Raw genomic sequence first — 25,321 nt, 5'->3', positions numbered from 1 at the left:
ATGTGACAAATCACACAGAACTCCGCCAAACCTCCTCTGAATGGAGGACTGCGGAAGTAGCAGAGATTCTGCCTGAAAAACCTCTTCACATGTTTCCCTGCAGCCGGAGGAGAAAGACTGGACGAAGAGATCAGTCCAGAGACACATCAAACATCAGAGAGGAGAATAAAACACATTATACAGCTTGTATTTGGCATTTCTCCTGTCCTTTCAGAACAGATAGGCTAGTCAGTAACAACGCAACCGTTTCTTCGTTGGTTGATTTAAACACTAGATTTCCCCTAAAAGAGACAAAAGACTTTATTATAAAACTGACACAAATAGCACAAGAGATAAACGCATACCGTGTCTCATAACGTCTACGTCCACTCCTTCACTTCCGGGATAGAGTTTACAAAGTGAAAGTAAAAATCAGGAAGACAGACATAATCAACAGCAGAAACCCAGATCAGCACACTTTGTTTCCTTCGCATTTTAAGTGCTGCATTTTTTTTTAAAGACACAGCATTTAAATCAGACTTTCTGTAAATGTTTGTGTATTTGGAAACGCATAAATAAATCAACTATAGATTTAAACTTGTCTGCTTGCAAAAACATCTACAGAACAGACCGGCTAACATATAAATACCATCTGTCGTGTATTTATTTGCAGAATCTGATAAAAGCGACGCAACCCTTTTTGCCCGACCACTTTTAAAATCACGACACATTTCACAGATGCACGAAACCATCGCGAGAACTTTAATCAAGCTTCCGAGTTTCTAAAGCAGTAAATAGAGCGCACTGCGTCTTTAAGAGCTCGTCGTCGAGGACCTGGACGCGTCTGATCCCGTGGACCGGACTCCGGACGACAACAGAGTTCGGTGCGAGACATAACAGCGATTCAAAACCACCGACACAAGCCTCGTTCCGAGCGGACTCCTGAAACCAGCACTGTGGCATGGGAAACGGAATAAATAAGGTAGACGGGCATGCCTTCCCTTCCGCGTCTGTTTTAGGGTTTAACTTTGAGAAGGAACGTAATCGATGTCGGACATGTGATGAGCCTGAACATCGTCCCGAGTCTCGGGGAATATTTACTCTTTTTGTACGAAAAACAAAAAAGCACGTACTTTCGAGTACGTGGCACGCAAGCTTTGCGACATACTGGTTCGTGCATCTTTGACACGCGCTCTGTTGCTTAGTTACGCGCGTCCTGTAACTGTTAAAGCGTCCTGTCAATCATCTTGTCACGGTTAACATCACACGCATTTCTCTGACTTTGACCTCCTTCCGCATCGGAGAGAATAAAGAAGCATAGCGCGGGTCTTCCACGCCTCAGGGTCGTCTCCGAGCTCTGCTCTTGTGTTTGCATCACGATTCATTTGTGGCCATGTGTGATTTAATGACTGGTGGTTTATCACTCGAACCCCTTTTTCTGCCTGCGCGTCCGCCATGTTTGTAGTTTTTTAACACTTTTCATGCTTGTTCGTAGTTCTAATAGAATTCTCGTGGACCATCCGGGAATCTTTGACAGGATTGGGACTAATTATATTTCCGAATACTGTATAGGATGTGTAGTGTGCGAATTGGGACGCAGCAGCTTTAACCAAACCGCGATAAAGAATATAATAATGAATGAATAAATGGATTTGCATTGACCCGAGACGTGTCTGAGGAATATCATAACAGAAAGCGACAATAATAGCATCATAGCATCGGCTAAGAAGCAGATAACAGCTCAGCAATGCACTGATGACACGTGCTAACTACCAGAAAAAGCCTTAGCTACTGAAATAGAAGCACCCTAGCAACCGCATAACTACATGCCAATAAATATTCACAGCAACCTGACCACACAAAAACACTTTAGCAATGCAGATGAGTTTATGTTTAGAGAAATGTGGCATTGCATCGCTGTTTCAGAAGTGGATGGGTGCCGTCAGAATGAGCGTCACGGTGATCAGTCCATGCATGAAGCCAGTCCATCAGAAAAGTTCTTGATTTAAATATCAATCTGTAGTAAGGCTTCTGTTAGAGAAAAAGGGATCTGATGGGAATCCAGGCACAATAAAACAAACACAAGATAGGTTACTCTGACTGTAATCTGTTAGATTTAGTAAACCCACTTGCATATTTAAAAAAAGCAAAAGGAAAAGAAAACATTACATGTACAACATTAGATGCAATAAGAGTTACATCACACCTGGGTTTCCCTGACGACTCTAAATGAAAATGTGACGATGTGCCCAAACATGACATTTATAAAAAACACCGTATGCATAAAAAGAATCGATGCCTTCTTCTTATAGCTGTCTCTCGTCAGAGCAAGTCGTTCACTTCATTAACGGCAGATTCAGGAGTTTCTGGGAAACGGAGTTGAGTTGTGAACTGATGTCTGAAAGTTGTTTTGTTCGTTGCAGGTTCTGCCAGACCTGTACTTGGGTAATTTCAAAGGTAAGAGCGCTGTTTTTAATAAGCTGCGTGTTCAGAAAACATCATAAAAGTGTCCCTGTGTTCTTCCAGATGCCAGAGACAGGGAGCAATTAGCCAGAAACAACATCACTCACATCCTCTCCATCCACGACACCGCGGCACCCATTCTACAGGTACCACAGCTCTTCAGTGGATTACACCCAGTCTAATAAAGTGTGTGTGTGTGTGTGATCATGTTTCCTGCGTGCACTCGTTTGAACATTAATTCAGAAACTAAAAGCCTAACGCAATACAAGACGGCATGGATAATAGTTTTCTCTGTAAACACGAAGAAATTTACCAGAAGGTGTCATGAAGGCGAGTTCATTTGAAGGGTTTTGGTAGTTTTAGTGTATTTTGAACGTGACGTTTCCTGCTGAACCAAGATAAAAGAGTGAAGAGTTCCTAAAAATAGTAAGCTTTAGTATTGAGACGGGTCCTAGCTGCTAGTTCCAGCTTTTACTGTGCAGCGGAAGGTTCTTGTATTCTGCAGTGCAGGTATTTAGGAAGTAAACTAACTAGTTTAACAGGCTTTCTGTTCATTGAATGCTTCTTAAGCAGTTTACGGCTGCACTTAGTTCTGTGTTGAAGAATGGAGCAGCAGAAAAAGCCTTAATGAGCATTTTAAGAAGTCTTAAATTGGGGTTATGATAAAACAAGAACCTCTGTACATCTTAATATAAATATAAAACTTCAGAAACGCATTCTTGGGCTCACCGTTACAGTGAATTATGAGTTTACCTTGTTTTTAATGTGTGCATATTCCTCTGTTTGAAGTAGTAAAGCTTATACATTTCAAAATAAAAGCCCGGTGTATTTTGGGCGTGTTTTTAATTATATGCCCCACATTTTAATATTTTATATATATATATATAATTGGCACAGAAATCATTATTCAACATGCAATATACAGATTTTACAGCAATCAGCACAATCATCTTTAAAATCTTTAATTCCAGCATCAGCTGAGCTTTATGTGCTGATGAATGTTGTGTGGACGTGCAATGTTAAGTGTGTCCTAAAAAGATCTGCAGACACCTCGGAGCTTCTCTTATAAGAAAACGAGACCCGTGAAGACGAATTCATTCAAACAGTGAAACCCGTGCCATGTTTTGAGTTTATTACGAACACCAAACACTGGAGGTCTTGACACGAAGCGTCAGGTGTGTCTTCCGTTCTGCTTGAGGCGTATTAAAGCAGGTCTCTGTCTTTCCTCCGTTTCTTTAGGAGATGACTTATCTCTGCATCCCCGCAGCAGATTCTCCCACGCAGAACCTGTGAGTAGGCTTGTGTTTGTGACGGGCTGCTCTCTGATAGCCTCGGCCGCCAGTGGGCAGCGTGAAGATGTGAACAGACGCTTTATATGCTCTGCGTTCACACACGCTGCTCCCTCTCGCCCTTTTCCTCTCTCTTCTCTGACGCTGACTCTGTGATGGTGTTAGCTTTTCATGCCGTATCAAACTAATTACACCCTTGAGCGCGCGTGCACTCACACACACTCACACACACACACACACACACACACACACACACACTTCCTCTTGTGGCTCTCTTGGTGCAGGAAGGAAGTCGTGAGCTGGGTTCTGCAGTGATGCCTCGGTCGCACTACGCCTTTATTTTTATCCCTCCTTGTATAAACCTGTGAAACCCGGCCGTGCGTAATGTGAAACTGACCCTCTTTAACCAACCTGGTCCAGCCCAGCCCTTTCTCATCCTGGTCCTGTCAGAAGGATGGATGTTCTGCAGGAAACACGGCCGTACCTGCCCTGCTTTGAGAAGAAACCGCAGTCAGATTTCTGGACAGACACGATCTGGACAGTTTCAAACCAAGAAAAAAAAAATGCAAGCAGAATATAGGAATAGAACGTGCTGTCAAACGATTAATCGCATACAAAATAAAAGTTTTTACATTATTTATACGTTGTATGTGACCTGCGTACTCATCATGTGTCTGTATAAATACACACAGTGCATGTACAGTATATATTCTGAAAATATATTATAAATACATTTAATATATAAACAATATCTTCTTAAATGTTGTATATACGTGTTTGTATTTATATATAATTACAAGCCAATGTTTTTTATTTTGGATGCAATTGCAATTAATCATTTGACAGCACTAGTTTTATTTCTTATCAGTCATCAAGGGGCTTTTCATAGAAGAAACATTCTGGGTTCAGTGAACCGTTTTCGTATTTTTAGAGTTTTTTTTAGTTTCTAAAATGCACAAATCAATTCTTAGCCGAACCTGATGTGTAAATTAATTTTATAATTAGTTATAATTGACCCAAGGCATAGAAAAACAGACCTAAGTCTGACCTGAAGGCTGAATTAAGACATGATTTGGCTTTCTTTTATTTATCTGCTCATTTATTATTATTTCATGCATAGTTCAGTATATTTGACAAATCATCACGATAGCTAGATTAAAAAATGAAATCAATAGCCTAATAAATTGTGTATTTGCCAGTGCCTTGAAGACGCCTTGTGAAGAAAAGTCCTACAGAAAGACGGCGTAATGAAACACGCGTCAGGGATAGTTTAAAAGCTTATTCGGAAAAAGTGCATTTATTTTAAGTTACCTATGAAGACGTCTAGTGTGAAAAAATTTAATTAACTTTTTTTTTTCACAATGAAGTTTATTATTAAGAGTTTCTCTTTGGCCTTAAACATCTTCATTACTGTAGACTCGCACTAAAAAATATCAAATTTAAACGATCGGTGCCCTACATATAAGTTAAAATCAGTTCATCCAGTTCCTTCCAGTTTACTAATGAAAGGGAAAAATCAGTGCGACCTGGGAACAGTAGTTTAGAGCATTCCTCAGCTTCAGCCACTACTTCTGGGAGAACAGGATCCAAATGCAGGGGTATTTTCACAAAAGACACACCCCGGCTAAAACGGGGGACACAAGGGCTGTATTTACACACAAGGGTTAAAGCAGAAATAAACACGCTGTTCCAAACCTATAAAACTTTCATTCATCTTCAAACACACATTAATAAACATTAAGTCCAACCGAAAAGTTAATGCTTCAAAAAGTAAAAAAAAAGTTATCCATTTGAATAAAGCTCTGAAGAGATGTTATGTACTGTAATAATAAATCTATATACACTTTGAATAAGTTGTTGGGTTCAGGGTGCAGACGAGACGCTCATGAACGTTTCAGCTCTGTTATACTGGCTCGGCCTGCTGAAATATTTTGAGCATCTCGGTGCGCTCTGGTCTGAGTATCAGCATCAAGCCTAAATAAACTTTTGACAGGAACTGAAGGCAGTAAATAGTGAAGCTGTAAAAGCCAGCGGCCGGCCGCCGAGCGATCTGCATCTGGAAAGCATCATGTACACAGGATGTCTCGTAATTCAGTGTTTACTGCTCCGGTTACGACCTTCCCACCGCTGAAGAACGGCTCTGTCAGCCTCGGTCTGGATCAGACTGCACTCCACCGACAGGATCATTCACTCCAACATGAACATTCGTCATCATTTGCTCACCCAAGCCTTGTTTTCTCTCTTCTGAGGAACACGAAAGAAGACATTTAAAATGATTTTGCTTTTTTTTTCATGCACTGACCAGAACCCACTGAAAGTCACATTAAAAATGAGTTTTCTTCATGAATCTGCTCAAAACACGCCCTCAAAACAGAGCAACCTCTATTCTAATTCTATTCTTAAAAATGGACTCTCTTTATTTACTAGCCGCTAGTTTTCTTTAAAAAGACACCGGCGCTAACACTCGCTTTTCTCTTCTTTTTTCAGTTTATTTTATTCATAGTAGCGTAGTTGCATATCATTGCTCTGCTGTCGGTTTCGATTGCTTCCAGTGTCCTCTTTTGCAGGAAAAAAGCATCTGCTAAATGACTAAATGCAATTCGTTGATTCGCTATCTTTCGGCTGAACTGTCATTAAGCCACACGTAATGCCTGAATGTCAATGTATGCAAACCCATCACATTCATACATGGTCCCTTGTACAAAATCACGTTGTGTGGAAAAAGTAGACTTGTTATTTCTCATTAGGGCTCATGAACAAGCCTGCAGAGTGGTGAAAGTCTGAGGAGTGGTGGGATGTTTATAATGATTATGATGCTCGTGGGTCAGTTTGCAATTTCAGGTCAGGGCACTTTTAAATGATTTTAGCTTTTTTTGGCCATACTTTATGTTAGCCTCTCAACTAGGGAGGATTTACATTTACAACTATGCATTTGGCAGATGCTTTAATGTGAAGAATTGTCCACTGTGCTTGAGCTTCACAAAAGGGAACATTGCATTACATTCAAATAAATTAAAGTACATTTATAAGACCGTATTAATACTTTTTTAAAATATTCGTATTTTTGGAAACGTTTTTAAAAATAGTTGTTTTGCAACACTTTTACTAGTTATTAAGGTAGTTGTTAAGTTTATGTTTTGAGTAAGATTAGGGGTGTAGAATAAGGCGTTAATATGTGCTTCATTAATACTAATAAATGGCTAATATTTTAGTAATATGCATGATATTAAAGTAGTTTTTTTCTAGTGAATTGTATTGAATCCGATGACGGGCATTTTGACCCTCAGTATAAAAATCATACTCAGAATTTGACACAAACTTGGATATGCTTCATTACAGCATCTATAGAATTGCACGAAGTTGACATAATCGTTCTCTTTGCCCTCCGCAGCGTTCAGCATTTTGAGAAGAGCATTAGGTTCATACACGAGTCTCGACTGAAGAGGGAGGGCTGTCTGGTGCACTGGTGAGTGAGGCTTCGTTTGTTCCCCAGCTATTGAATCTGCTCTGTAAATGAAGCAGTGTTAGGTATACGATTGCATGCATCACGATGCATCGTCTCTACCTTAAGAGGAAGCAAAATGTGCATTGAACCCAGATACCAGCCCTAATCGGGGCCCAGCGTGAGCATGTGAGCAGCTGATAGCTAGGTGTCAAGGGGGCGAGCTATTTTTGAACTTCCCAAAACAACAGTAAACACAAGCCTGTGTTTGATATGAGACTATAACACCGCTACGGGCCGAGCGTTTCATTCTTAAAAACATCATGAAGTCTGTAGTATTTCTCTGAAATCTCACCAAACTGCGCTATACGGACAAAAGTATTGGCACCTTTCTAAAGAACAGAATAAGGCACTCCTAAAACTCTGGTGATAAAGATGGAAGCACAATTCATGTAATTAAAAAAAATGCAAGTCACTGGTGTTTGGTGAGGAGTTTTTGACTCGATGTCTGCATGTAAAGTCACAGCATAGGTCAAGTTCTTCTTCACTTACTCAATATATGTCTTGTCCGAACGGTTGCTATAAAACTGAAGGCACGCATTTCCCTAGAATATCATCACACACTTTAACGTAAGGATTTGTACTCATGGATATGACTAAAGCAGGTAAACCTGTTCATTAGAAGAGGGCGCCAATACTTTTGGCGATATGGTGTATATAAACGTTTTTGTAGCAAAAGTAATAACTGTAGGAGCCGGTTCTGCTGGCCAGAGCTGTTATGTTAGAATGGCGTCAGGGACGTTGTGTTCTGCTCTGTCCCGCTGCAGTCTGGCCGGCGTGTCTCGCAGCGTGACTCTGGTGGTGGCGTACCTCATGACCGTCACCTCTCTGGGATGGCAGGAGGCTCTGGCTGCGGTGAAGGTGGCCAGGCCTTGTGCTTCACCCAACATGGGCTTCCAGAACCAGCTGCAGGAGTTTGAGAGCGGACAGCTTCAGCAGGTGAGTCCTTCTGATATTTACAGTAGGAAAACGTAGAAAATATCTTCATGGAACATGATCTTTACTTAATATCGTAATGAATTTTGGCATAAAAGAAAAATAGACAATTCTTACAGTCTAAAGTTTGTATATTTGTTTTTGTTGAATGCTATAATTGATCTCTTTTTAGGCTTTTTCTGGCTCTGATAGTCTCATATGGTTAAGGGAGGAGAAACTATTGAGTTTTATTTAGAGGCGGAAACTAAGCAAACATTGAAATGTTCTGCAGATGCTGATGCTGATGTGATCAAACTCTGCTGCTTGTGATATAAATCAGTGAGCTCTTTATAACAGTGCAGCAGAAACCGAACATGATTTAAATAGTGATATGTAAATGATCCAAACATATAATCTAATGATGAAGAAATGAGATGTGAGATGTTTTGGAGGCTCGTGAGGATCATTGCTCCGCTGAGGAACAGTGAAAGTAAAGCTCCTCAAAAGATGCTGCCGATCAGATTCCTTTAGAAAATGACTGATGGAGAATCAAGTTCATCTGGACGTATGACTGCAGTTGTTCTGACGCTTAATCAGAATCCTCTAATGACGCTCGGTTTGTGTTCAGTTCAGAGACTGGCTGAAGGAGGAGTATAAAGAAAACCCGTTCGCTGACGAGGAGGAGGTCAGTAACCTGCTGGCACAGATCCCCGGCTCCTCTGCTCCGGACGACCACGACCTTCAGCACTGAGACCTCTCACACACACACACACACACACACACACACACACACACACACACACACAGCATTCCCGCCGTGTCCTTGTGACTCATCGTCACGCGACACGCTGATTGTGTTTGTTACGGCACAGCACTGTTTATTAACTTATGGACACTTTTTGTAAATAAGACATATTCAAGGTTTTAATGTTTACTACTGATGCGACGTTTAAAGCGCATTTGCATTTTGTTGTTCAGTCTTCGGGGTTATATTATAAAAACGGATTTGTACTACAATCTCTGACTTCTTTTGTCTTAAAGGGACAGGTCCCCCAAACATGAATGTTGGTAACCAAACACATGCTGGCAGTCATTGACATCTGTGGGATTAAAAAAAATTATAATAATAAAATCAATGGCTAGAAGCAACTGTTTAGTTATCAAAATTCTTAAAAAGGTCTACTTTTGTGTTTAACCGAAGAAAGAAACTTGAGGTTTGGAAAAAGCTTGAGGAAGAGTAGATAGTTATCACTTTAAGACTTTATGGATCAGCCAAAATATATATATATATATATATATTTTTAATGTTTTTCTAACATAAAGAAAAAATAGACGTTTTTATTTAAAAAAAATTAGGTTCACCCAGATTTAAAAAAAAAAAAATACTTAAAGTGCTCTATTTTTACACGCTAATTTTGTTCTTTAATATATTGAAAATTATGATTTTAAGATGATCTTCCTCAAGTATACTTGACTGCTCTTTTGGTACACCTTGAATATACCAACTAAAATGTGCTTTTATTAATATACTAACTCTGTATTAAAAACACGTATTTCCTTTTTATTAGCTGTACACTGAAGTCTGTAAAAAATTGGTTTGGTGAGTAAATCAAAAAAAGAAAGTATGTTAAAATCACTTTGTAGTTCATATACTGTATCCAGCAGCAACCTTGGTAGTAAAAAGTACTACTAAAGAGTAGGCTACTTTTAGTTAGATTAAATGAGTGTGTGAAAACAGACTGATACGGGTTCTGTCGGACAGCAGGAGGCAGCATCTTCAACACTGTTGAACTCCAGGAGCTGGGTAACAGATTTGAAGTCTCTTGATATCAGGCTGCTTCGAGAGCTACGTATCTAAGCTCTTATTTGCCTCAATTGTTTTGGGGGGTAAAAGAAGTTAATAGAGTTCACGACTCTTTATGTGAGACCTGTAAACACATTAAGACCCAAAGGCTTTGCTGTAACTGTCGTCTGTTGACGGGTGAGAATAAGTTAGTGAACCCCGCGTTGTTCCGTGACTGAACGACAGCCGTGAGTTTCCTCAAATCAACTCGACATAAACAATCATCAAACAGCAGGATAATAACCGATGACGAGCGCCGGGAGATTTTCTGGCATATTTTATCGGCAGATGTTTGTTCCATGGTGTGTGTTTGCGCGTCTCGGAGGGGTTTCCCGTATGTTGGATGTTTATTCTTGCGGTTCTGCCGCGTTTCTCTGAAGTCTTCGGCTCTTAATGGTGCTGGAGAAAGACGCTTCCACGTAACGCTCCACCCATCTCTCCACCTAACTCTATAGCGTTATTTAAGAATAGAACACCTTCCTCTGACATGACTCGAGAAGCGAAGCTGTCTGCATTCACAAAGGTAAGACTGGATTATCTCAAATATCAGCTGAGCTCAGTGTCACCGATAAAGAAAAAGCTATTATAAGCGTGCAGCTTGTTTATTAATGATGCTTACGCTTCATGCATTATAATACATATTCTCTATTTTGTTCCTTTTTCTGAAAAAAGCCAACTGTATAGCCTTGTGACTTGCACGTAAACTTTAAAAACGCATTTTTTCCCCCCATGCACGTTATGAATGTGTGTGTTATTGCGGACTGTGCATGCATGAACTCATCTGAACCGCTCTTCTGCTCACTGCACGCGCACCTGCCCTCGCATGCCTCCATCCCTCACAGACATGAACTTAGATGGGGACAGCAGCATGTCAGTCAGTTGTGGGAATGGCAAACTTAGGCAGTGGCTCATCGATCAGATTGACAGCGGGGAGTATCCCGGCTTGGTTTGGGAAAATGACGAGAAAAGCATTTTCAGGATTCCCTGGAAGCACGCGGGGAAGCAGGACTACAACCGGGACGAGGACGCGGCGCTCTTCAAGGTGATGGCTCTCTCAGTCAACAAGTGTTTTTATTCCTTCCGAAGCCTTTATTCAGATACACACTGCGCGCTTTTACAGGCAGACGTGTGGCGAAAGTGATCGAACAATAGTTCTAATGTTGAATAAGAAGACAGAAGTGGTGGCAGAACTTTAGTCGATAATGCACACTCTTGGTTCCTCTGTTGGACGCCCGTGTGAACTTGAACTTGATCCCCTAAAATCACCCAAATACCACCTGATTCAGAGAAGCCTCATCAGGCCAAGATGATAAAGACAGGCGCAGTTTGTTCCGAGAAAAGCTTGTTAGCAGCCACGTGGTTTGATATTGTGTTATCTGATGATATTCACACACCTCTAATAAGTGCATTCAGTTTACAAGACGTTTTCTGGGCCAACCGTGTGAATGTATAGCTAGTATTATTATCATTATTATTATTTGTCACCATATAGGCTACTGTATTAGGAGTAATTTTCTATTACGTGCTGAGAATGACTATTTAATGTTAATAGATTGCTTTAGTTTTTACCACAACAGAAAGACAGTATTGAACTGCATTGCATTCATTCCATATCATCACACTTATCAACAACAATCATTAAAAGACTATTTCATGGCCGTTTTCTTCCCTCTTCGTCTCTTCTCATCTTCACGCTGGTCTTTGTAGGCTTGGGCCCTCTTCAAAGGCAAGTACAGAGAAGGCTTGGACAAACCGGACCCTCCAACGTGGAAGACCAGGCTCCGCTGTGCCCTGAATAAAAGCAACGACTTCGACGAACTGGTGGAGAGAAGCCAGCTGGACATCTCGGATCCTTACAAGGTCTACAGGATAATACCAGAAGGAGCCAAGAGAGGTAGCTTCCATCTTTGGATCGCACGGCAAATAGCGCAATGCATTTAATATATCACAAAATGCATCAGTGGAAGGTCTGCTGGAAATGTGCATCGGTTGCCTTCTGATTCACAAATATGCATTTTATAGGAAGTGCAGGTTTTGCTCTAGGTTTGCTGCATTGCATCACTCCAGCTCATACTGAGAAGAAAGCTCTCATAAGAGAGGTGATTTGCTACACAAAGGTGGAGGCATGCTATGCATTCACTTTAAATATTGCTACTTGCCCTCGGTATGTGTAGCAGGAAGCTAAGAGGAAGCCACTACATGTGCTAAAATCCCTCAAGCTTTTTATAGAGAGCTTCGGTTACCAAGTGCACAGCACTAAAGCGACACGAATCACCCCTTAGACCTTGCATAATACGAGCCTACGCTTCCAGACGCCGGGCCCAGGCCGTGAAGACCTCTGGTGTGTTCAAGAGTTTGCAGAATTTCTCTCATTTTTGTAAAAACGACATACATTGTAGTTTGACACCTTAATATAGCTGCTGTTATAAGTGCTCGTGAACTACCTGTGAAGTGGAGGCAAGAAACGAGCTGTGAGTGAACGAACGACTGCGTTTCGTTGGGGGATAAAGCAGATGCAGAGACTAAAAATGTTCATATGAAATATAATAATTCATCCCTCCAAATCAAACCCTCTACAGAGCAGAGATGTTCTTCTCACCTGTCTCTGATAGAGATAGCTTGTAGCTAATGACTGTGGCACAGGCGCAAACTACTTTTTGGCTCCTTAATTTGGCTATTTCGCTATTTTTAACAAAATTAATACATCAACAAAGGAAGAAAAACTACTTTTTAACATTCTCACTGCGTTTCACATGTTTTTATGCCTTGGCGTTTCGTCCGTATGTCTTCGTACGATTTGCTGAAGGGCTTTCGTGCTCAATTTTAATGGTAGTTTATTTAATCCAGTTTTTCCCGAATACCAAATCAAATTGTACGCATCGATATAAAATCTGCTCTTTAAATAGTTTTGTTGTGAGCTCAGGTCTTTAGCAGCTTCTCGAAATCGGTTCTCGTTTTTCAAACCAAGAAGAAAGTCAGAAGCTTGAAAGAGCATTGATCACAATTATTTGTAGCATTCGCAGAAAGTCGGAGCTTTGTAAACTGTATTGTGTGTTTATTCATGTGTGTGAAGGTTGGATGGTGGTTTGTGTTTCAGGCTCTAAGTCCAGCAGTCTGGACGACAGCGCAGCACATGTGACTTCAATCAGTTATCCAATGCATGCCTCTTATCCTCCTCTACAGCCGCAGGTAACATCTACTAAATATTCATCTCTTTGTATTCTCTGTCCAATCAGCATTGCATCTAAATCTAGTACATGTACACCTGCTGCTTGTTCCCAGCGGGCGCTTTCAGTTTGATACTTGTGTTAATATTTTGAATTAGTTGATCGTTACCTGTTTCACTAATATTCTGGTTAAAGTTTTTGTAATATTGTTGTGTTTTTGCAATTTTTATTAGGTTATGTAAATTGTTCTGGTTGCATATTTTTGATTAGTTAAACAAGCTATATGTTTAGTGCACACACACACACACACACACACACACACACACACACACACACACACACACACACACACACACACACACACACACACACACACACACACACACACAGATACACACACACACACACACACACACACACACACACACACACACACACACACACACACACACACACACACACACACACACACACACACAGATACACACACACACACACACACACACACACACACACACACACACACACAAACACACACACACACACAGATACACACAGATACACACACACACAATTTGAGTTTTATCTTTTTTTTTTTTAAATATGTCTATTTTCATTTTAGTTAAGTGCATCAAGTTAAATGAAAAAAAAACAGAAAGTTTGCCTCGGCATCCAGCTGAGATGAATTTTGTTGTCATTTTAGTTCTAGTTTTAGTTAACTTCACTAAAAGTGCAGAGTCAAGGCCGCTGTGAAGATGAGCTGGTGTCAGCCGGGTTAACCGAGTGAAGCTAGTTAAGAGGGGGGCGGTGGTCTTTGGGTGATGAAGCTCATCTTCTGTCTGTCTGTAGATGCCGGGATACATGCTTCCTCAGGAGAGACGGGACTGGAGAGAATACGGCAGCGACCAGCCTCATCCTCAGGCTCCTCACGCAGAGTTACCGTACGGCCAGTGTCCGTATCCACCCTCACGCTCCTTACCCTGGCACCCATCGGCCTGTGACAACGGTACTCTCCAACAACACACTGTCCAGAGTCACTAAACTCATCATTTTCTCATGCAATTACTTTTAAAATCAATGCAATATTGTGCTACTCCTTAAAAAAATGATAAATGCATTGCTTAATGTACTGCCTTACTCCACAAAAAGTAACTACTTGCGTTAACTAGTTAATTTATATTTAAAGTAATGCATTGCAATATTGAGTTACTGCAAAAAAAAATCGACTTGCATTACTTTTATGGAAAGTAATGCTTTACAATATTGCCTTACTCCATAAAAAAAGAATGATTGCGTTAATTAGTTAGTTTTTATTTAAAGTAATGCATTGCAATATCGTATTACTCCTCAAAAAAGTAAGTAATTGCATTAACTAATTATTTTTGTAAGCAAGGTAATGCATTATAACATTGCGTTACTCCATAACAAGAATTGCATTACTTAATTACTTTTTATGGAAATAATGCATTGCGTTCCTTTCGTTGCCTCGGCTGGATTTGCTTATTCGTTGTTTTAAATCAAAAAGCTGTAAAGTCTCGTTCTCTGATTTGAAGAGAGCTGTTAAAATTAAAACAAAGTAACGGCTCTTTCTTAAAAAAGCCACCCCGGTGTTTTCTTGTAAATTTAAAAGTAATGCATTTTTTACTGGTTACTTGAAAAGTAATCTGATTACAGGCTTTGTGTTACTTGTAACTCATTACCTTCAACACTCATCTCAAGTAAGCCGAAATAATTACAGGCCGTATTTAAAGAGGACCGTTTTTAGCACATTAATGTCCGAGAAGCTGGAGCTATTCTTGGCCACAGATGCTCTCGGTCGTTTCTGTAACGATGAAGAAGAGCACTTATCAGAGACAGACGACTTTAAACAGAAAGAGGAAATCATTCATTTGAGATTGAGTCTGTCTGTATTAATGCTTATTACGGACACTTCTCACTCTGTGAAAGAGGTACCAAAGAACACTTTGTTTTGCTCAAACCTCCGGGGACTTGAGGTAAATCGGGGCCCTTGAGATGTTTTGACATGCCCTGTGACATCTGAGCTTATTTCAGCTCCTTTATTAGCTTTTACTGTAGATTGATCTTCTCAGCAGTGCATCTTAAACTCATTGAAGGCTTTGGTTCTTGGTCTTGAGACCAGTGGAAGTTAAAGCTGGCTCTTTTTGTCCAGATCTGTGCTTTATTTTGGGGTTAATTGAATGAAATGAACCTGAAGGGGTCTAGTCTCAGCGGCTCACCTTTGCATGTACTATTCATTTTAGTAATTGGTAGTAAAATAATTCATTGTAATGCATCTATGCTTTCCAGGATACCAGATATCTGGCTCGTTCTACACATATTCACCCACAGAAACCCATTCGGTGACAATGGACCCCAATATGAGGTCCGACGAAGCCATGGCCATCTCAGGTATGAACATATGACATAACTATTACAGTTTATAAATATATATATATACTGTATATATAGAGAGAGAAAGAGAGAGAGATTTTTTATTTATCATTTTGATTTGATTTTAGTTTTAGTCATTTTCTCGTGTGTTATTTGTAATTTTTATTTATGTATACATTTGTTGCCTTTGTTTCATGCATCCATTTAGTTAATAATTATTTTTATTTCCCATATATTTATTACATTAACTTAAACTAAAGGGATATTAGGTCAAATGTAAATATATTTTCGATTATTTTAATTTAAATCTACAGCTCTGCACTGATTGGGTTCTTTGCTGTTGCTCAGTGTTCGACGTAAAACGTTAATAATTAATTAATAAAAGTAATTAAATGCACTAGTATTGCTTCATCAGGACTCTTCTTTATGATGTAAAAATGTTCTGTTGTGTTCTTTGTTTTGAGATTTAAATGAACTGAATAAATGATAAATAAAATAGGACTTTTAGGATGTCTGGAATCATAATATTGAGAAAGTTCTTAGCAATGCATATTACTAATCAAAAATTAAGTTTGGATATATTTACGAAATATTCTCATTGAAATATATCCTAATGTATATTTAGTATTCAAACATGATTTGTTCTTAGATGTATTTACGTCTACATCATAGATACACAGAGTAAACCCACGTCTAAGATGTTATGTTGTGTGAGGACGGGGTTGATGTTGTCTGTGCTCCTCAGACTGCCGTCTTCACGTGTCTCTGTTTTACCGCGAGTCTCTGGTGAAGGAGGTGACCACCAGCAGTCCCGAAGGCTGCCGCATCTCCTCGTCTCCGTCCCCAGGCTCCCCCTCGTCCCCGTCGTCCCCGGGCTCCGAGGAGCGTCTGTACGGCGGGGCCGAGCCCGTGCTCCTGCCCTTCCCGTACCCTCAGTCTCAGCGGCGCGGGGCCGAGAAGCTGCCCAACGTCCTGGAGCGGGGCGTGCTGCTGTGGCTGGCCCCGGACGGGCTCTACGGCAAGCGCCTGTGTCAGGGCCGCGTGTACTGGGAGGGCCCGCTGGCCCCGTACGCCGACAAACCCAACAAGCTGGAGAAAGAGCAGACGTGCAAGCTGATGGACACACAGCAGTTCCTGTCAGGTCAGAGATCTCAGCTTTATCACGGCCTTCAGAGACACACGGACTCCCTTTAATTCACTAGGACTTTGGCACTGAACCTCAGGCTGTTACCAAACACAGGACACACACGCTTTCACATACGCTTCAAAGCAGGCACAAAATTCAGAGTACATTTTCAGATATATTTTCTAGCACGCTGTAAAAAAACCTAAAAAAGTTGTCCAAAAAAGGCAACCTGCTTCAGGAGGTTTTTGTGTTTTTATTTTTGCAGATTTTTTTTTAATTTTGTTTTCTAATCTGAAAACAGACAAGTTAAGAAAACTCAAAAATCTCCTGAAACTGCTTGCCTTAAACTTTTACAAAAAAAAAAAAACATAAATAAAATCCCACACACTACCAATACCTGCAAAAATGCTAAAGCGGTTTTATAGATATTTTTCTTTTACAAGTATTCTGCTTGATTTTAAAGGTTTTTTTTTTCTACAGACCTATCTATTATCTGCAGGTGTGCAAAAAATTATTTATGATCAATTTTTTAAAATACATATATATTTAAAATGCATATATATACATATGAACATTTCAAAATAAATTTCACCTTCCATTTTCCAGAAAAGACGTGAATTTGTTGTGATTTGAAAAAACTTTATTTGTTGTCTAGAACATAAGAACATAATGAACACATTTAATTAAATTTAATTAAAATGTTATAATATTTTTTAAAAATGTTGAAAATTTTATATTTAACAAAAAATACATATTTCATATATAATAAAAGAAATCTAGCTAATATATTTGGAAATATATTTTGGTATTTAAATGTAAAACTACATACTTTCGAATTTTTTTAAAAAGTACATTGAGCTTCACAGATATTTGTCAAAGTCTTTAATCCTCCTCCTGGGCTGTCCTCAGCTCTTTGCTGAAGGGAAAGGCCTGTCGTCTGAGCTGAGCTCATCGAGCGGCGTGTGGTTGGCCACGTGTTCTCCAGCCAGCTCCTGAGCGTCTGATCCGTCCGCCTGCTGAACTTCTCTTGTGTTTCAGCTCTCTGCGAGTCATCAGCTTGTGAGGGTCTCGACTTCACGTTATTGCTCATCAGGAGTTTTTTGTCTTTGATGGGAAGAGTCGTGACTGTAAAGAATGGCTTTTGACATTTAAACCCATCAGCAATTTTAGACGCTTTTGTGCCACTTTATATCAGTGGATCGCATCGAGTCGTTTAGCAGACGCTTGAATCTAAAGCAACAATAGAAGCAATCAAAACCAGCAATAATACATAAGTGCTGTGACCACTTTTCTTTTTATAGTATGTTAATGGAATAGAAAAACAACAGATCACACATAAATCAATTATGATGTATTATTTAAATTAAATGAATTAAATGCATTGCATGTGTACCTATGTATTGTTTTATTTCTACTGAAGTTGGTTACACTTTATTTAAAGGTGTCCTTGTTACAGTGAAGCTATACATTTCAGTAACATGAACTTGGATTGGGGTTTGGCTTTGCGTGTAATTATGCATAATTAATTATCATATTAGTAAGTAACGTGTGACATGGACACCTTAAAATAAAGCATTAGCCTGAATCTATTCATCGTAAAAAAAAAAAAAAGTGACAATTTGCATTAAAATTCTGGCAGAAAATGTGCTTATTTGTCATTGAAAAAAAATGTCAGTGATCTTTAAAAAAGCTTAAATGGTTACCAACAAAGGAAAAAGGTTGATTATATTATCTGCTATGTACTTACATCAGAAAATAAGCACAATGTGAATATGAATATTGCAAAAGACTTCTTCTGCTGTTGAGGTGGACACGGGTAGGTTTAGGGACAGGTTTGGTGGTATGGGTAGGTTAAGGCTGAGTTAAGGTGTAATAAATGGGATAACATTGTATTATAAATGAATTACAGGCAGGTATTTTTAAAATACAAGCACAATGTTAATTGTGTTAATTAATGTTCATTTCCTCCATGCACAGTATTTCTTCTTCTTTTGATCATTATTGATTAATTACATGCATTGTTTTGTCTGTCTGCAGAACTGCAGGGCTTCATTCACCACGGCCGTCCCATGCCTCGCTGTCAGGTGGTGCTGTGTTTCGGAGACGAGTTCCCAGACCCTCAGAGACAGAGCAAAATGATCACCGCTCAGGTAAAACCGCTTCGTAGCGGCAGTAAAGCATTACAGCAGTGAACCGTCAGTGATATGCCGTGGGGTGTGTTTCTCAGGTGGAGCCCATGTTTGCCCGGCAGCTCCTGTACTTTGCAGGACAGACCAACGGTCACTACCTGCGTGGATACGAGCTTCAGAGTCAAGGTGCTTTACCTGTAGAGGAGTATCAGAGGAGCATCCAGCACTTGCAGGAGTAAAGAGCTCCACACGCTCTCCAGAGCCTCCACGGACTCCTTCACGAGCCTGAGATCGCCCGACCGAGGGCCGCTTTCACATCATCCCTAGAGCTCCGGAGATGAACACCCAGCTCTCCGGACGCCACGCGGAATCAGACGCAGTCATTTAGTATGAAATAAGGCCTTGTGAATTGTCTCTCGGAGCGCGAGGAAAAACCGTCTCCTTTCCTGACGCGAAGCCAAGTTCATCCCCATCCAGCTCTCCGCTCTCATCGTGTCATTCGCAGAAGAGGGCGCTGATTTTTGGACTCCCTGAATATTTCATATGGAAAAAAACAAACTATTTTCCCATAAAATGTAGTAACTTTCAGAGGGACAAATATTTTTGATAACTGATGTATAGTGGCATAGATTTTCTGTTACTGGCCTGTACTGCTCCTCTTTTGTAACACAATCCTGTTTCTTCTCATTGTTTGTAACTCGGCGCCGTGTTATAAAGTATTTATAAAGTATGCGTGCTCAGGCAAACGTACTGTACAGCTGTATAGATATCGTGAATGTAATCAAAGTAATTATTTCTCTGAATGGCATCTGACAAGAAGTTATATAATGCTAAATACTAAGAAATAGTTTGTGGTTGTGTGTGTGAGCGATTGTTATCTGCTTTCAAGTAAAGATCTAAGTTGCAAATGCAGTATGACAAAAATCAGCTTCTTCCCTCTTTCTTTGTGTGTGTGTGTGTGTGTGTGTGTGTGTTCACCTTGGACGTTGAAGGGAACACACTCGAGCAGGTCATTGCCCACAGAACTGTGATGTCAGATGTGTGAATGAAAGAGGCATGAAGAAAAAGAGCTCTTCAAATTTCTTGTTTCCTTCTCTGTCTCAGAACCATTGTTTTTATTCTTTAGCATTTTTGTATTCTGTGTCGTTTCGTCTATTTTATTTTTTACATCCGTGCATTTTTTCAGTCAAGTCAAATAAAGATATTTTTCTTATGATCCTGTATGTTGTTCGTTCCTGCCTGGCTTTCAGAAGCTGCAGATATTAATGCACATGCCTCTTTTGAGTAGACACAGAAACTGTTTTCTGTGCATGTTTCTTTAAATGCAAATGAACTTTTTCTCCCCGGCCCCTTTTCCAGAATAGAGCTCATACCTACTAAAACCATCTGTTTTGGTTGCTATTATGATGTTTATCGCACTGAAATCATGCATTTTAAATCATATTAGTTCAAATCTTCTAAATGGACACATCACAAGGACTGAGAGCAGCTGCTTTGTGACGTCACGAGGAGAGAGAGCAGACGCAGTCGCTGCTTTCAGAGGCTTGCAGAAAAAGGCTCACTAAAACAGTTACTGGGTTACTCGATTTCACTTTCCTTGGTTGGTAAATGCACCGGGGACCTGATTTTAGCACTTAAAACCTGGAAAAGTCAGATTTTCATGATATTGCACCTTTAACGTGTGAGTCATTTATTCAACATATTTGTTCAAATCCAAGCAAATGATCGTTTCAGGACTGAATCACTGCTGTGTTGCTCGGAAATGCAACAGTTGCAAATGCAATTTTTGTAGCTAAATAAAAATTAAATAGTGACTAAAATGCTATTTATTTAGTGTTTGTTGTTTGTTTAACGTTAGCCTAAAATCAGTATCATATATTGCAATCCATGCGCTTTTTTTTGGCCATTTTTTGGCTTTTGACAATTCCTAGTTAAATTCTGCACAATTCAGCCTCACCGGCAACAAAATGCATCAAATTAGAAATAAGTTCTGCATGAGACTGCATTGAAAGCAGGAAACTTTACATCTTCACAGCACTGATGTCAACCAATAATGGCACTGGCAAATTTGTATATGAATGAAGCGAAAGATTATTTACTTATTTTTGATCTGTTTAAGTCCACATATAATACTAACAAGAAACTGATTCTCAGCTGAATTCTTTAACTGTCTTGGTGACAATAAAAAATGCGACCGTAACTAGCTAAAGATGCTTTTGGGAAACGCAATGTTTGCTAGCGCCATGCTAGTGTGAATTAATTTCTTAACACAAAATGCTGTATTTATACAGAGACAAAAAAAAGAGTTTTTTCTCTTTATCATTTGTGCACAATATGAAGTGCGTTCAGATGTCTGTTAAAGATGCTTTGATCTGGAAGGTGTGTGCTGTGTACAAATGTCAGTTCTGCATACATTAAACATCTTAAAGACATTGAATAAACATCTATTTGACATCTGATAGGAAATATCATTGCTGATGATGAGAAAATGTGTCTTGCAGATGTAAACGTAGACGTCAGATAGACATCTCTGTATGCTATCAGGGAAGCACATTGTGATTGTAAACAGAAAACGTGGACAAAATCCTCCCAGCATTTCAATGAAAATGCATTTTGTGAACAAAACCATTCCGGGATATTTCATCCACATGTTTCAGCAGACAAACGCAACTGTCGTTCCTGTGTACATGCATTAAGTGCATTAAAGCATAACAGCTTTTGTTTCGCAAAAAAATACATTTTGGTCCATGAAATTTCACACTCGGCGAAACCAAGGTTGTGTTTTGATGCGGCAGCAGGCGTGTGTATGTGTCGTGTGTTTTAGTTACGCTCGAGTGAGAGCAGGGTGGTTTGAGAGGACAGTGTGAGCTCAGAGAGAAAGACACAGGAAGCTCGACTCACAGGTGCACAGGAAGACTAGCCCACAAGAAAAACAATGAGACGAAGACGAGCGGGTGGGGGGCTCCGCACATCTACACAGATCTGTTCTGCTGGATGATACACACACACACACACACACACACATTCATCTGCACCTTCCTGTTGCGTTCATTAACATGAAGCATTCGGTTGTTGCCCGTTCACATTTCAAATAAACTCCTATTAAAGAGAAGCTGAAACCTTTCGTCTCCTCTGATTATGATTAAAACACAGCTTGGTCCAATCATTCATTACTAGAGGAGGGTTAGGGATGGACTATAAAAAAGAAACTGTATCCTGCGTTAAAATAAAGGGCTTTTCTGTATTGATTTTTGTAGGTATTTTACCCTTAACTGTACTGCGTGTCACGGTTATTGAAATGTTCATGAAATGAATGGATGATGTACCGGCAGAACATTACCAATACATTTCCGTACATGTGTTGCTTCGTACAAATGTTCAATTTTCCTGCAAATAATACGGTAACGCATTAGTTATCAGGAATTAAAATGAACAGCAGCATTTATTAATAAGTTCATGTTCATTTTGAGCACATGCTTATTAACATCGTGATGCACTGTTGAATAACTAAATAAATGTATTCTTCAGTCAGTATTTTCCTGGATGGAATGGGTGTACACACACACACACACACACACACCCTTTCTTTCTTACTTTCATTCATTAAATCCAGCCGATTCTTTCTGGATAATGCTGAGTATGACTGGGAGTGTTGTCCCTGAGCCGAAGGAGTCTGTGATCAGTTGAGAGGATGTTAAAGGGCAGAGGGGGAATCCTGCTTTTATCTGTCTCTCTGTCTCTGTGAGGCTCGACCGAGCTGATCATCAGCCCACACACGCTGAACTGAACACAGCATCATGCAAACCTTCAACATATCATTGGGTCTTTCTCAGAAGAAAGTCTTGAAGAACGAGGTACGAGTGTGTCGAAGCGAAGAGGCTGAACAGCTCAAGAATGGCATGACGTTAAACATCAGGGATTAACCCTATCGTAGCTTAACTGACCCGGGACATCCCCGAAATCTCGTAAAGTTCTCGTACTCCTGTGATGGCTTTGCATGCGGGTCAAAAATGCAATTAAGAAAAACGGTCTGATATTTCCACAGGGTTGCATGTATTTTTGGAAATGGCTCGTGAACATGTAGAGAACTGTGACACGAATGCTCTGATGTTATTGGTCACCACAAATAAAATGCATAACAACTATAACAACTCACCACAAATTCATTTTCTTGCTGCTAAAGATACATTTTTCGTATGATGCATCTTAACTAATTGTTCACTGCTCATCTGTATGAAAGTCAGAAATCATATCTTATTTCTAGCCGCTCTGTTTCCCATCGTTCGCTGTGTAATGCTGCACAGCCCACTCGTCCAAGTGAATTTATAAAACATAGATTCAAATACTCTCTTGAGAAAGCGTGATGGGAAGTCATTGAAAGATTACAGCCTATTCATCTAATAAAGTTTTCATCAGCTCCCTGACTCCAGGTTTTATTTAAACGTCTGTGAAATGAAGTGCAGACAGAAGGTTAGAAATTCAAACAAACCTCTATAACCTAAATATGAGGGATATGATGATGATGCTTGTGTCAGCGGCGAGCCTCGCTTAATGCATGCGTTTGAGAAAACAAACGTCACATTTCCAAACAACCGTGCGTTCCGCGCCTCTTTCAAGGTTCAACGACCGGTGGCTGGCGCTAAAGATGCATTCAGATGAATCAGGGACAGAAGAGGATGAAAACGGCAGGCTTGTATGTATGAGTGTTATCTGAGTTTGATCACGTGCCATCTACACCAAACCTAGCAGATATAGTGCTTTAAAAAAAGCCAAAAATGCACTCCATTGCCGTTTTTTAAGCAGCAATTCCGTTTCATGTCTTCATCGTATTATACTGTATGAGGTGAGCTTCTGAGCACGTTTACCGCGTTAAAAAGACAAGCACGGTTACGCTAACGTGAAAATATATCAGGCTACTTGACAAACCATTCACTGTAGGAGGACTAATAGTGCTTCGATGTCGCAGTATTTTACAAGGAACTGCAAATAAGTCCTTGCTATTTCGCTTATTTGAGCAGGAAACAGCATGAATAGGTGTGTTTTGCATAATCTTTTGCACAATGCAATAGCTGAGCAAAATATTGGTTTCCAAATGATGTTTCATCCCCGGATATATGTAGATGCGCTCAGGTTGAACTGATTTAAACAAGAAAAGCTGATTTTAAGGAACAGCTTCAGTGTGATCTGTAACACTCACTAACGGTAAGGCATGTAAATGTGAAACTACAAATCCGTGTTTGTTCTGGTGAACCTGATTTACCAGGTGTTTCACATCCACTTTCCCACAACCTCTTTCTGTATCTCCATAGAGACTCAGTGCACCACAGAACTTCTTCCATTGGATGCAACGTGGACTGAGGTGTTAAATGAGATGAGATCCTGCATCGTTTCTTCAGAACAAGACCTGTGTAATGAGAAACACTGTCCCAGTTCAGAGATATACTGATCTACAGCCACAGCCGGGAAGATTATGATTGGTGCTGACAGACTAAATGTGAAAAGAAAAGAAACGGATCAAACTTCGGCCCCAAAACATCCAACAAAGTTGATTTGCACAAATGTTGAAGTTAAAATTGGTTTGTGCGAGGAAATGAAAACTTTAGTGTGTTGTGAAATGACAAAAATGAATAGTTTCGTTCAGCAAACCCAATTTTGCCTCTCTGAATGAATCCAGTGTTTTTAGATTCTAAAAGTCTTTGTGAATCCTAAATGGCGTCAGATGAAAAACAACTTCTTTAAACTTGTGCATCAAAGCAAGCTGCTTTTACTCAGATCAAGAAAAGTGTTATCTTGAGCTCAGATGAATGGACCGAAGTCTACCTAAGTATCTTGAAGTCTGGAGACTTATTGTGCGCCAAAGGCTTGATGAATTTCAAGGATGGTTGTTAATGTATCGGTGAAATATGACCTGATCATATTCCCAGATCATTTAACGTAAGTATTGTCTGGTAAATAGCAGAAGCACGGGTCTGTTGTGGTCCATATTCAGTGGTATCTGTTTACTCAAAGCACACTTCCTCAGTCACAACAGAAACCTGAAGCTCCTGCGTTCCATCTTTAGAACCAAATACTGCTTCAGACTGTTGTGGGATACACACTATATCACATGGATTCAAACTATCCTACATTTCATCAGTAGGTCCCTGAAGGATGTGGTGTGAGTTTCATACTCCTTCATTTAAAACAGCAAACGTTGTGAGTTCAGAATAAGATTACGAATAAAGTAATTCATTTGTAACCAGTTTGGAATCAGAAGGAGTCCATTGTGATTTATATACAGTCTGTGGTCTGAAACTCTGTGGATCGATCAAATTCTTAATAAGGGTTAAGAGAAGTGACTTTACCGGGTTTCACTTCTACACTGCGACGCTGTAGAGTGTGTTGACCTGTCCCTGCTCACACACACACACACACACACACACACACACACACACACACACACACACACACACACACACACACACACACACACACACACAGAGAGAGTAAGAGTCAGACTAACAGGATTGGTCTGGTT

At 39.9% G+C, this 25,321-nt stretch overlaps 3 protein-coding genes across 6 annotated transcripts in view; 2 read left to right on the top strand and 1 right to left on the bottom strand.

The window, feature by feature from the left end:
* Positions 1-469, bottom strand: part of ripk1l (receptor (TNFRSF)-interacting serine-threonine kinase 1, like) — a 12,008-nt gene extending 11,539 nt beyond the window's left edge. Inside the window, exon 1 of one of the 2 annotated variants that reach the window (XM_043229704.1) lies at positions 345-469. Coding sequence is in view for 1 of the 2 variants with exons in the window: in XM_043229703.1 (XP_043085638.1) it covers positions 1-147 (147 nt within the window). In the remaining variant the exon portion in view is untranslated. The other variant, XM_043229703.1, reaches the window with a different exon arrangement.
* A 290-nt stretch (positions 470-759) lies between these two features.
* On the top strand, positions 760-13,484 carry dusp22b (dual specificity phosphatase 22b). Of its 2 annotated transcripts, XR_006248480.1 has the most exons (8): positions 760-961; positions 2,403-2,436; positions 2,506-2,588; positions 3,682-3,731; positions 7,123-7,197; positions 8,001-8,172; positions 8,777-8,954; positions 13,452-13,484. XR_006248480.1 is itself a non-coding variant. In XM_043229725.1 (7 exons), the coding sequence occupies exons 1-7, from the start codon at positions 941-943 to the stop codon at positions 8,897-8,899; spliced, it is 558 nt and encodes a 185-aa protein (XP_043085660.1). In that variant the 5' UTR covers positions 768-940; the 3' UTR covers positions 8,900-9,165. The 2 variants fall into 2 exon arrangements, 1 of the variants encoding a protein (XP_043085660.1); XM_043229725.1 differs by lacking the exon at positions 13,452-13,484 and having other exon boundaries at positions 768-961; positions 8,777-9,165.
* irf4a (interferon regulatory factor 4a) lies at positions 9,502-20,017 on the top strand. Of its 2 annotated transcripts, XM_043229712.1 has the most exons (9): positions 9,504-10,514; positions 10,834-11,033; positions 11,699-11,885; positions 13,089-13,180; positions 14,008-14,164; positions 15,466-15,567; positions 16,295-16,690; positions 18,713-18,825; positions 18,903-20,017. In XM_043229712.1, exons 2-9 carry the CDS (start codon positions 10,836-10,838, stop codon positions 19,041-19,043), a joined length of 1,386 nt encoding a protein of 461 aa, XP_043085647.1. In that variant the 5' UTR covers positions 9,504-10,514; positions 10,834-10,835; the 3' UTR covers positions 19,044-20,017. The 2 variants fall into 2 exon arrangements, with proteins under 2 accessions (XP_043085646.1, XP_043085647.1); XM_043229711.1 differs by having other exon boundaries at positions 9,502-11,033.
* Positions 20,018-25,321: the final 5,304 nt, after the last annotated feature.

This window comes from Puntigrus tetrazona, unplaced genomic scaffold, assembly GCF_018831695.1.
Source record: "Puntigrus tetrazona isolate hp1 unplaced genomic scaffold, ASM1883169v1 S000000060, whole genome shotgun sequence".
Lineage (NCBI taxonomy): Eukaryota > Metazoa > Chordata > Actinopteri > Cypriniformes > Cyprinidae > Puntigrus > Puntigrus tetrazona.
This window is presented reverse-complemented; position numbering and strand designations above follow the sequence as displayed.

Excerpts from the sequence above, each read along its gene's own strand:
- dusp22b (XM_043229725.1), top strand. The coding sequence starts at position 941 with ATGGGAAACGGAATAAATAAG. Across the intron at positions 2,437-2,505 it reads GTACTTGGGTAATTTCAAAG|ATGCCAGAGACAGGGAGCAA; the intron begins GTAAGAGCGCTG and ends GTGTTCTTCCAG. Across the intron at positions 3,732-7,122 it reads GATTCTCCCACGCAGAACCT|CGTTCAGCATTTTGAGAAGA; the intron begins GTGAGTAGGCTT and ends TGCCCTCCGCAG.
- irf4a (XM_043229711.1), top strand. The coding sequence starts at position 10,815 with ATGCCTCCATCCCTCACAGACATGAACTTAGATGGGGACAGCAGCATG. Across the intron at positions 11,886-13,088 it reads ACCAGAAGGAGCCAAGAGAG|GCTCTAAGTCCAGCAGTCTG; the intron begins GTAGCTTCCATC and ends TTTGTGTTTCAG. Across the intron at positions 15,568-16,294 it reads CGAAGCCATGGCCATCTCAG|ACTGCCGTCTTCACGTGTCT; the intron begins GTATGAACATAT and ends TGTGCTCCTCAG.